Source organism: Manacus candei, unplaced genomic scaffold (genome assembly GCF_025592945.1).
Source record: "Manacus candei isolate 608988 ecotype Guabito, Panama unplaced genomic scaffold, ASM2559294v1 h1tg000119l, whole genome shotgun sequence".
NCBI classification, from domain to species: domain Eukaryota; kingdom Metazoa; phylum Chordata; class Aves; order Passeriformes; family Pipridae; genus Manacus; species Manacus candei.
In genome coordinates this window covers 3,902,021-3,913,887 of record NW_026138167.1, presented here as the reverse complement: position 1 = coordinate 3,913,887, position 11,867 = coordinate 3,902,021, and the positions used below count along the sequence as shown (strand labels likewise).

The 11,867-nt window shown below is 45.7% G+C and overlaps 1 protein-coding gene across 2 annotated transcripts in view; it reads right to left on the bottom strand.

Annotated features, from left to right (window-relative positions):
- Positions 1–1,445: 1,445 nt before the first annotated feature.
- PSTPIP1 (proline-serine-threonine phosphatase interacting protein 1) overlaps positions 1,446–11,867 on the bottom strand; it is a 59,668-nt gene continuing 49,246 nt past the window's right edge. For both annotated transcript variants that reach the window (XM_051770370.1, XM_051770371.1), the window contains one exon: positions 1,446–11,352. In XM_051770370.1, the coding sequence (XP_051626330.1) occupies positions 11,221–11,352 (132 nt within the window). In that variant the 3' untranslated portion in view covers positions 1,446–11,220. The remainder of the gene's footprint in view (positions 11,353–11,867) is intronic.

Here is an 11,867-nt window from a genome sequence, read left to right as displayed (position 1 = left end):
GGAATGCTGAGAATTTCCAGCAGTTGCTTATGTGCTTTTTCCTGCAAAGCAGACATGCTCAGCTAAACTGACATCAACATAATATTCTCAAATACCTAAAGAACATCTCCCAGGAGATGATTCTAATATGCACAGTCTGTTTTTTAGGCCAGTATATCTTGTGGGGGATTTAAGTTTCTCAGAACTGTTACACTGCTATAGAAGTGTACTTGTGGAATTCTATACTAACTTCTAGAGATGGGTTTCAGATGATGTGCCCTTGGGGTTTAGATTTTCATTCTTTGTTCAGTATGTGGCTTAATAACCTGAAAGGCTTCCTGACTGTGGCATGGAATTTCCTGGGTGCAGCAGCAAACCTGCCAACAGAATCTACTCTCAGGAGTGTTGATGAATTTGATTATCTTCATGTTGTACTGCATATTGTAAATGTGGAATTAATAAGATTGAGAAGACCCTGGCTTGAAAAAGTCAGAAAGCAGGGTGTTTAAAACAGACCTGTGTTGCACGAAATAAAGCTGAGGATGCTTCAAAAAGTAGTCAGCTCTTAGTAGCTGTAAAGCAGAAAGAAGCTCTGCAGTCAAGAGCCTGCACAAAGCCCTTTGGAGTGAGGGTAGTTAGGGAGAGATACAGTACTTGTTCATCTTGCTGGAAGACGTGGATTTGAAATAGAGATGCCTTGACAGTCCAACACCAAGTACTCGATGTAAATCAGGGAAGTCTCTGCTTCCTCCTAAAAATGCAGAGAATTCATGCTGGACTGTGGAAACCTTTTCTGAATCTACTAAAATAATTTACATCATTTTGGCATAAAACTCAATCTTAACAAAGCCCAGCTGAACTTTTAACTGTTATTAGTTTTTTGTAGGAACCAGTGACTTTTTGCGTTGCACAATTGTCAGTAGGTCTTCAACGTGCAGATAAAGTTATGGTGGTGTTTTGTTTGGATTTTTTAAGATACAAAACCAAACTCATCCCCCCCAAGAAAAGCCAGCTGAACACAAGCTTGCAAGGATCTAATACACCACATTTTGTATGACTCACTGAAGCTGGGAACAAATCACATAGGTCCACCTTCCAGTGCTGACTGGCCTGGTTGCTCAGTAGTGCTCTGGTTTGCAGTGTAGGCTCTGTCCAAGCCATCTGTTAATTTGACTTGCTCAGTATCCCTGGCCTGCACTTCAGTTCTTTACCTTTCTCACTGCCCCTTTCCCTGTCCTTCCTACCTGGTTTACAGTCCTGAAACTTCAGTTTGAACACCATTCTCCTCAATACTTTAAATGTGAATTCTTCATTTCTCTGCCAACTTTAGCATCACTGACTAATGGCCTTTTTTCTTCTTCAGGCATAGAATGCACATATATTTACTATTTTTAATGTCATCATTCTAGCAAAAGGAATATTACATTTCTTCCCTTCTTTGTGGAAATCTTGCATATATTTGAAAATTAATTTTTTTCTGTGACTGTCGAAAGAAAAAAATCATGTGTTTAAATTATAGCAAGTGAAATACAGTTGATTCATCAGGAAGTACTTATTTTTCCTTTCCTAAAAAAATGAATAAACTTTGGATTGCATTGGACAGTGTTGGTGTGGCTGTAATTTGGCCTTTCTAATACATTCATATCTCCCGGTGTATTTTAGGGGACGTGGGGTGACTTCGTTTCATTGTAGCTCTTTTTTCAGTGATTCCTGTGTCTGATATTTTATGTTCCTGTTTGAATTTCTTCTTGGCTGTCTTGCAGCTGAAGAGGCCGAGAGGGCTCAGTGCAGACTGCACACAGAATTATTCAAAGAGTGATTGAATACAGTGTGTGCTGTTTGGAGCACACAAGCAGGTAGCTTGCCTGCAGCAGGCAGTCTTACCTGATCCAGAGGGTTTTAATACATGGGATTGGAATTACCTTAAGGGTTCTTTTTAATTGAGTTTGTTTTTCTCACTGCTATTAGAATGACTTAAGTACGTTGCAGTGCAAGTGCTGTGCTTTACTGCCTTTCAGCAGCCTAAAATGAGGCTCATGAGAATTGCAGAATCTCATTCAGACTCTAGGTCTGGTAAGGCTTGATTAGGTGTGTTTGTTTTACTAAACAGGGAGGGGGGGCATGGTCTAACAAGCTCAGTTTTCTGGGGATTCTCCAGTACTCGGAGTTTCAGAGAAGATTTGAGATAAGTACTTGAGCTAACAGTGTTAGTGATAGCCTTCACAGTACAGAGCTAGTGGATCTTGGCACTGACTTAATCTTGGGCCCGAGATAAATCCCACTGGAATGCAATGGAAGTGGCCAAACTGTCTTGGTTTTCCCGTGTGCTGCATCCTGTAACACAAGCACACCCCCCACACACACGTGGGTCACAGCAATGTTCAGCACACTGACACCTGAGCCTTTGAATTGCTTCTTTCAGCTTTTGCTCTTCGGTGCCACTGGCACTGTTTGGAGCAGCTGCTCTTTCTACACATAATAAGCTTATTTCTACTCCCACAGCCTCATTCAAAACTCATCTTGCTAATCTTTTCCTTGCTGGTCTCTGCACCCTCTGATAGCTGCTCTGTTTCCTCTGGAGCTGGATGGAGCAGTTAGAAAGACACTTGGGGGGGGGCAGCATCTTTTAAAACATGCTGCATGGTTGGGATATTGCTAAAAGGCAAGAGAGCAGACTGCCAGCTGTGCTACATCTGCACTGGTGCTGGCACAAAGCTGCCCCTGCCAAACTGCTCCACTTGATGTGGTGACCTGTAAAGTGGCAGCAGTAGGTTGCTACAGGCCATGCCTGGCTGTGGGATGAGGTGCTGGGACTCAGCCTGTTTCCCACTGTCTCACATATCATTCTCATTTCTGGACTGTTTCAGTACTGATCTCTCATGTCTTGTGATAATTGGGTATGCAATTTGTCCATCTCAGTTGTGGTGATACTGGGGACTGATTAGGAGAGGGCAAAATCAGTGGCAGGTACCAGAATTGTGTTGCTGCTGATTTGTTGGAAGTGTGGATATGAACTTATTTTGATAGGGCATTATCATAGTTTGCCTGTGCCCTACATAGCAGTAGGTGTAAACTTTGCCCTTCTACCTCCCTCTGAAAAGAGTCTGCAAAAAACCCCACAAGGTAGACCTGAGGTAGTCCTACAAGTCACATTTCCTTCTGTACACCATAGCATGATGTTTAGTGCTCAAAAATAAGGCTAATTGCAGGCTGCCTGTTATTAGGTGAAGGAGATGGTGCTGGGGAAGCACAGCTGTACAGCTGCTCCTGGTTCATGTGTTGCACCCCAGGCATGTTTCCCAGCCTGGCAGCTGTCTGGGGTATTAGAGGGGAAACATCAGCTACAGAGCTGGCCCACCTGTTTCTTTACTTTCTCACTGTGGCAGTTGCCTTCACAGTACAGGTTTTGTGCTCTTGATACATATTTAGTCCAGGCATATACCTCTGATTTAGCCCTTGCTGTGACTGCAGTAATCCCTGCTGGATCTGTGCCTGGTGACAGATGTTGCTTCCCTCCATGTCTGGCCTCCAGGGCAGGAGTTCAGCTGTGTTCTGTGGGGGGTATTTACACTGCACATGAACACCAGGTACAGTTTACCCATCGTCTGTAGGCAGGGCCAGGTTTTGCAGACCATGAACTTCAGCTGCATAAATGAGAGACCATTGGAGCTCAAGTCTGGGGACCTGACACTCAGTGATCCTTCTGGAGCAAGCAGAGAAGCACTTCTGCCAACCTTCACCTTCCTGGTGTTACACACTGGACCACACATTTTCTCTCACCTGCTTCTCTTGACCCTGAATGCTAAAGCAACGTGTCAGAGCTTTTCAGTTGAAACCTTTCTCTGCCAGAGGGGAGCCTGCAAACTGGGTTGCTCCTGGTAACTGGTGAGCCACAGCACTGTGTGGCCGTGGAGCTATTCCTGTTGACACTCCAGAGAATGGACAGCTTTGCTGTCATTTGGATGTGTGGTGCTTTAGGCACAGCTCCTTTCACTAAATGGGCTCCTGCCCCATTTCACAGAATAAATGGAGCATTTTCCAGGACAGCATCAGGCTGTGACTGAAGAACTAGAATGTGTTTTCCTCATGCAAATAGAATGCTTAAGCAAACCACTGACAGTTGTGGGGCTTGGCAGTATCTAAGGTGCCTTGCATGCAAAAGCAGTCTGGTCTAGAAAACAGCTTTTGAACAGAGTTCTGAAGTTTTTCTCCCACCTGGCCGGAGGAAGCAGCAAGATCTGGTCTTGCTTACCATTGAATGAGTTTGCCACCACACCAGGTACACAGGGGTAGTGTTCATTCATTCTCAGCTGAGAGTAAGAGATGGATGAGTCATCTGTGGCAAAGGTGGCACTGAGGAGTCCTGTGCCAGCCTCTACCAGGTACCTCACAGGCAATTAGACAGGATTTTATTTCCCAGTACATACTGTAGAAGAACCAGGCACAGGACTTAGAGAATGCCCCATCCTTGGGAAGCATATTTGGTGCTAGTAGCCTGGCACTCTGTGAAGTGGTTTTTGCCTTTGAGTACAATATCCACTTTAAAAGCTTAAAACCACCATTTACCCCCATACACTAACACTGAGGGTACATTACAGACACTGAGCAAACCTAAGTTTAGAGCTTCACAGCTGATAGGTGTTGTGGTTACAAAGGTGGTACAGGACCCTGCAGAGCAGGGAGGATGCATTTCTCTAGATGCCTTCTATTCCTCTTTGGTTTTGAATCCCCCCATGGCTGCTGAATGGAGCAGTGACCTAGTAAACCTTTAGCTGCCACTTAGCAGAACAAAGTCACTGTCGCTTAAGTCTCCCTTTCCTCACCCGGGGCTCAGACACAAGAAGGGCTGTGCAGCCCTTCTCTAAAGACAAAGCATTTCTCATGTCTGTCAGTGCATTGAAAGCTTTCCCATTCACACTTATGTTAGCATTCTTATCCTGGGAAGGTTAAAGTTCACCAGTTTCCCAAGAAGTTCCTCCACAGGCTGTTTTCGGCTTAAAATTTCAGAACAATTCTTCTTTAAATGCAGCTGTTGAGCGTTTGTGCCCTTGCAGAGTGGAAGGGAATGCACTGTACCCCCCCACCCACTCCCTGCATTGAGTGTTATCTCATGTCTGCAACCCCCTGCCCAGGAGCCATCCAGTCCTATTGCAAAACAAGCCCTGTGTACACAATATAATTTGTCCTTTTGTACAAGATCTTCCATTGCAAATATTGATCTGACCACCACCCAATGGGAGCTTGTTTAGACAGGGTCTGGGATTGAACAATCACCAAAATGCTTGGTGTGCCAGGAGAATTTTCAGCTCCTGACATCAGAGTGCATTCAAGCTCCCCACGATGAAAACTGAGGTGTGAGGTGTGACTTCTCCAGTCATACCTTCACTTCACAAAGTCATTTATTTATTCTAGGGTTTAGCCTGGGCTGTTTGGACAATCCAGGTGTGTAATCCCTCACTCAGGAAATTTCACTCAAGTTTAGGCTGGAATGTCTTCAGCTGCTGTGAGTCCATTTACCCTCAGGCAGAGGCTGCAGGAAATGCCCGAATTTCAGTCAGAGAGTTCAAGTCAAAGCACCACTGCTGCAGCTGCAGTTCATTCAGTATTACACCCATTAACACACAGGTTACTTCTCTTTCTGTCTGCCTTGATTTGGTGGTTTAGTTGAATCCTGGTCAGGCCACCGAAGCTGGGATATGTGTGCTGGTTTGTTTTTTCAAATCTGTTTGATGCTGGCTGGCTCTTTTAGATCTGGTAAATAAAATTCCTCCTCATTTCAAAGATCCGTAGATACTTTAGGATATCTGTTCCCAGTTCACCCACACCCTGCAGTTGTTTTTTACTCTCTTTATCCTCAAGGTGACGTGTGGAACCCCTGGCTATAAATTGGTAGCTGTGTTCAAAGTCGTGTTCTGTTCACCTGGTGGGTTCAGATGATTTTGTCCTTCCCCTTAGAAATTTCAGGGATGTTAAGTCTGATTTCTACCGATTTTGCTGGGAGGTCTCAGTGATTTCTGTTAGAGTTTCATATCTAAAAGCAAGATTTAATCTGTGCTTTCAGTCAGAATAGAACAACACAGTAACTGTGTCTTTGGGGCCAGCGTGTGGGACCAGAGCCACGTGGCACTGAGAGGCTGTAACTGTGCTCTGAGCGGTGCCCCGGCAGCTTTGTGCCAGATCAGGTGTCAGCCGTCCTTCAGCAGCTGGGAGAAGGACAAGTTGAGCACTGTGCCATGTGTACTGGCTAATTTGATGGAAATATGATTATCCAGCCATTCTAGGAACAGATCAAATTTGCACTCTGTGGGATCCAGGAGTGAGCAAATCTGGAGATAACGGTGGCTCTGAGCTTCCCTCATCCAAAATGAGCTGGCTGCTGAAATTGGGTAATTGCTAACAAAGAACAGATAATGGCTAACAGTTTGACTAGAAGTTCTTTGCTTCCTCTGCTTTCTCTCAGTGGATGGGTCATTGTCATTTTGTTGATAACCTAGTCATAGGCAGGACACTAATTCCTGTTCCTCTTCCAAAATCTAATTTCTCCACATAAGTATCCTTTTCCCTACAAAACCCAGCCCATCAGCCCTTGCAGCCCCTTAGCAGCCATTTACTTTCCAGAAGCTCAGTGTGACTCAGCATCACAACTTTGTCTCCTTCCTCTTCCTGGGGAGCAAAACCCCAGCTATTCTCTCTCTTTTACCCTCAGCTCCAGTGAGCATGCCCAACACATCACAGCTGCACTGCAGAAACACTTGTCATGGCTACTGGCATTAATTTAGGAAGCTGGTGAAGGGTAGTGACTGCTCCTAATGCTGCTTTTAGTTTAGTTTTTTAACGCTCTGCTTTCCTTTAAGGAAGGCTTGGCTGCTTGGTTGTGCCCATAACCCGTGGCAGCAAGGAGACGTGGATCTTCGGGTGAAGATCAAGCTAAGGGGGTCCTCCTGCTCTCCTTGCTCACTAGCTCTGAGTGTAGTTTCCTTTTGAGGACATGCCAAGTACTGGTACCTATGTGGCTGGCAACTGCTCTTGCCTTCAGTGCCCCAGCCCTGCAAGCTGGAGAACAAGAAAGCCAGGGAAAAGAGATGGTGTTGAGCAGCCAAGGCGGCTTTTCAGGCCTTCACAGTTTGTCTTGTGCTGTGCAGAGTTGTTGCTGCTCCACACTGAAGGCTAACAGTGACTCTCCAGTGCAGACTGTTTGTACAGCAGTGATGTGGAGTCCCCTGGGCTCTGTACTCCTGCACAGTTAAGTCATGTTGCAGCAGTACTGCCAAGAGGCTGCATTGTACCAGAAAGTGTGTGAGTTACCCACCAGTGTTCAGGGGAGATGTTTCTTAATGCCCAACCAAGCTCCTGTTAGACACCACCTGATACCCAGCTTGTAATGCATCTCCTGTTAGGATCCATGTGCTTCCACTTAAACTGCATTCAGCAATCAGTGAGGTATGAGCTGCAACTGGGAGAAAATTACCTCTGTGTCATGGAAGTAATCAGCTCCAGGGGGGGAAAACCACATAAACCCACGGCAATGTGGAAGGGAGACTCAGACCTGGAATGCACCTCTTGAAGAAGCAAGACAAGAAGGAATCCAAGGTAAGAGTTGCTACTGTTTGTGTCTTATGTACATGATCTGTGACCACTCTGGCTGATGTATGCTGGGGTTATTCACACACAGAGCTCGAGCCGGGGTCCTCAGGGCAGTGACAAACACTCCAAACCTTGAACAGTCACTGTGCTCCTGCTTTGCTGACTGCTCAGCTGGGAAGAGGCTGATTTCTTCCTTTTAGTTGTCAGAAATGCTGGAAGCTGGATGGCTCTACAGACCTGTGAGCTTGGCAGGAGCTCTTTCTTTGTGGTTGAGCAGTGAATCTGTTGGTTGTCCTAGAGTTGGTTCTTTTGGATCTCTGTTTCTTGTCTGATACTACTATGTTGCTACTGGCTTGTGGGCTCTTAATGCCACAAGCAGCAGCAGAAATCTGTTCTGTGCAGAGATGGGCCTCACACTGCACTTGCAGACATTTCCTAATTACGTGTGGTTGTCATTGGTTAAATGTTATTTTACACAGATTTTCCTGTTCCTCTCATTAATGAACAGTAATGTTCATACATGTCTGAGTGTGGTTTAAGGTACTGTTGGGCTGGACTGCCTACTTCAATCTTTGCATTGTTGTTATGGTTAGAGGAATAATAGAACAGATTACCACCACAGTGTCTTGTATCACTCTCACAACCATATTCCTCAAATCCAAAGTCCATCTAATTATCTGTATTTAATGGATAGATGATGCTTATTTCTTACAGCCCAGTCAAAATTTCTAGAGTTAACAAACTGAAGGCCTGCAGTGCCAAGTCATAAACAGCTCACTTACTTCCTTGTAGCTTCTCTTTAATTAGTTTGTCTGTCTGTACATACTAGTCACAGGTAATTCACACGAGAAGCAAACCTTTGCCACTCTTTTGTCCTTTATGCTGCTTGGCACCTCCTTGCCAAAAAAATGGTAGTCAAAATGAAAGTGGAGACTTACCTGAAGTGTTTGTGCAAAGAGAGTTTTAACCACAAATGTTGGAATTTAGTATAAGAATACCTCCCACTCCCTCCCACGAGAGGGCTCATTTCAGTTTCCCATCTTAGCTGAAAATTGAATGATAACTTGATTGTGTCGGTTTTGTTGCCCCAATTTTACCAGACTGGAGAGGAAATGTTAGTAAGGCAATATTATTACAGCATTAACCTACAACTGTCCTTCCTGCGTTTCCTGCTGGTGGGGGTAGGTGGATGGCACCTAAAATGTGGATGTACTGAGAGGGTGTGGGTATTTCTTGATATCTCTGTTCTGTTTGTGACAAGTGCTGCCACACTGATAGGGCAAACAGAAGAATTTGGGGTGATAAGTGGTTACCAGGCCTTATCTGGACGAGGAGAGGATTCATGAGAAAGCATTGCTGCTGTGTTTTTGTTTCCTGAACAGTCTGCAGTCAGCATGTGGCACCCAAATGCTGTAGCACCAGGTAGATTTTGAAACACCTACAGCCTCTTGCCTTTCAACAGTATTTATCTGACAGAAGAAGGGACAGGTAGAAAGAAAAACCGTTTCCTGACCTTAACAGCAAAAATATGGAACGACTTGATGGGATAGAAACAGCAGTCACTGTTCCACTGTCAGTCTGTCAGTGATGTGGACCATGTGGTGCATGGAAGCAAAGATAATCTGTAATAGGATTTCAGGGTAATCAGGACTGGGCACTGCAGTGTCTTGTGTGAGGTTGTCTGGGCCCCCAGAGAGGTGAGGAGTCCCTGCAAAATCCACGTGTCACACAGAATTGGAGGAGATGCATCTCAGTGGTTTATTTTTTCTGTTTAATTAAGATAATCTGCAAAATACCTACCTAAGTTTATTTCTTGCTTTATTGCAGTTCTCTTTTGAGTGTTCAAGAAGTCAGTATATTAAATCTGCCATGTTTTAAGTTTCCTCTCCTGCTGCAGCTAAGGAGTGATGCTGCAGTTGTCTGGCAGGGCCCTGGCCAAGCTGAAGGTTACTGTGCACCTTCTATCACTGCTCAATTCAGCCAAACCTGTCATTACCTCCTCAGCCTGGGCAAGCACTGCTGCTCTGACACTGCTGCCTCAATTGCCATTCCAGCTCCTCCTGTGCCTCCCAGCCTGAGCTAGTGCCAGGTTCTGGGAGCCCTTCAGCACTGATGTGGATGTGCTGCATAATAACTTTGGGAAGTGAGGGAAGGACAAGTGCAAAGGACTGTAGGGAGCTAAAGAAAGGGCCTGCAGCAACTGCTATTCCATTCTTGAAGGAAGACTTAGAATAAGGTACTGCAAGTGCCTCTGACCTTCACTGTGCTTCATTTAAGGAATAATTGCATTGACCATTACAGCTTTTTTTTTTCGTTGAAATTTCTCTTTGTCTCTCCTGCTGTGTCTTAGCTAACAGTTCCTCCCTGCTCCATGCCTTTTGGGTAGCAATTTGATGAATTTTCATTGTCTTTGTTCAGTTTTAAGACCTGAAACCTTGGCAAAGAGGGTCATTCTGCCCCCAGAAACAGTTCACTCTGATTCAATCACCGACTTTTATTTATTTTTTTTTGAAAAGGGAAGAGTGGCAGAAACCATCCATCAATCCCTTGGTAAGCACAGTGACATTCTTAAATACTGAACTAGAAAGACTGATAGAGCTGAAATCTGTGAAATACAGTGAACCTGCACAGTGCGACTTCTGGGAAGAGGGATTGTTGAAGAACAAAGTGCCTGGAAAGGAGCCAGGATGTGACTGTGCCAGCAATCCCAGAGGTGCAGAGGCTGTAGACAGCAGTAGGAGACAAAGAAGCCTGTGAGCAGGAGAGGAGAGGCTGAGCCAGGTGGAAGGGAGGATGCCCTGGTGACACTGGGCTGCAGATTGTGTGAGGATGTGACTGGCAATCCCCTGCTGCTCAGAGGGGGATCAGAGCAGTGCAGCACTGCTGGAGGCCTGGCTTATCTGTTGTTTGTGTTGTTGGGGTTTTAAACTTGAAAATCCCAGAGAGGTGTTAGGGAAACTTTCAACCAAGGCCTTGGGCTTATCATCTGTCCAGAATCCAGTGCAAAGCAGAGCCATGGGTAGTGTGGATTTCATTGTATTAGGAGATGGTTGTGGTGGGGAGTGCCTGAACTTTCCTTACTACAGATGTGTCTCTGTCCTTCAGGTGTTCCTCTCTAGCTGCATTCACTGATTTTCTTCTGTTCATCAGTGACCCTGATGAAGAAGTCAGTCCACTCTCAAAAATACCAGCATGACCTGTGCAGGGAGAGGAGGGGATCCATGGCTGCAGTGACCATGAGGGTGGCTCACAGGCTGGCTGGAGACAGTCCTCCATCCTGTAGAAACTGCACTTGCTTCCGTGACCGTTTTCCTTCAGTGCAGTGAAGGGCTGAGCAGGATTTCCCTCCCAGGTTGGCTGAGCTTTATGACACTGCTGGCAGGACAGTGTGCTGAGGGTGAGAGAACAGGGCTAAGAAAAGCAAGTCCTGATCTCTCAGGGCTGAGGATGGATTTTGCAGACAGTGTAGGCCAGGAGATGCTGGAACGGGGTAGGAGCAAGGAAGAGGAGAGCATGGTCAGTTGGTTATTTCCTGACTGGTAGTTGCAGAAAACAGTATTATGGGATGCCCTTGGTCATCCCTGAAGCAGACCTTGTGTGCAGGTTGTTTTCAGTAATAGAATATTTTTAAAGTCTGAGGGCTGGGGCTTCTTTTCATCAAAGCTTTTCAAGATAAGACCCTGGCACGAAGCCTCGCTGCCCATTCCTTTCTGCTGTCCACCAGCCATCCTCATTTTCTTCAATGACAACTACGATGTCTCCTTCACTGATGTCCAGTTCATCCATGCTCTGCAAGGAGACAGGGAAAAGCAGTGTGGTTAGCCTGAGAGCATAGGAGGGCCCAAGCATGTATGTGGTGGGATTTTTTTAATCCTGCCCTTCATCAACTGTCTGCTTGGAATGAGCCTGAAATAGCAGACAGTGAGGGATTAAGCATTTTGGCTATTTTCTTAAGACCTTCACATTTGCCCAGCCTCCATGGTGTCTCCTCCTGTGCAACCTGACAACATTGGGGAAGGCCACAAGGGGTTAAATACAACTGTCCTAAACCAGCTAACCGTGACCTGCATAGTCTGCAGGTGTTGCTAAATAAAACAGAGCACAGCTTAATTCCCAAGGGAGATAACAGTGTCTCTGTTAATCCATGCCTTAAATAGGTCTCCCAGTTTTTTTAGCAGGGAGCAGCAGTGACCAGTGGAGGTACAGCGACTCTTCCTGACAGCAGTGACTTTCATCCCCCACACAACTGCAGAGGCTGCAGGGAACTCTCCCTGAGCTCCCAGGCAGCTATCAGCCCATGCTGC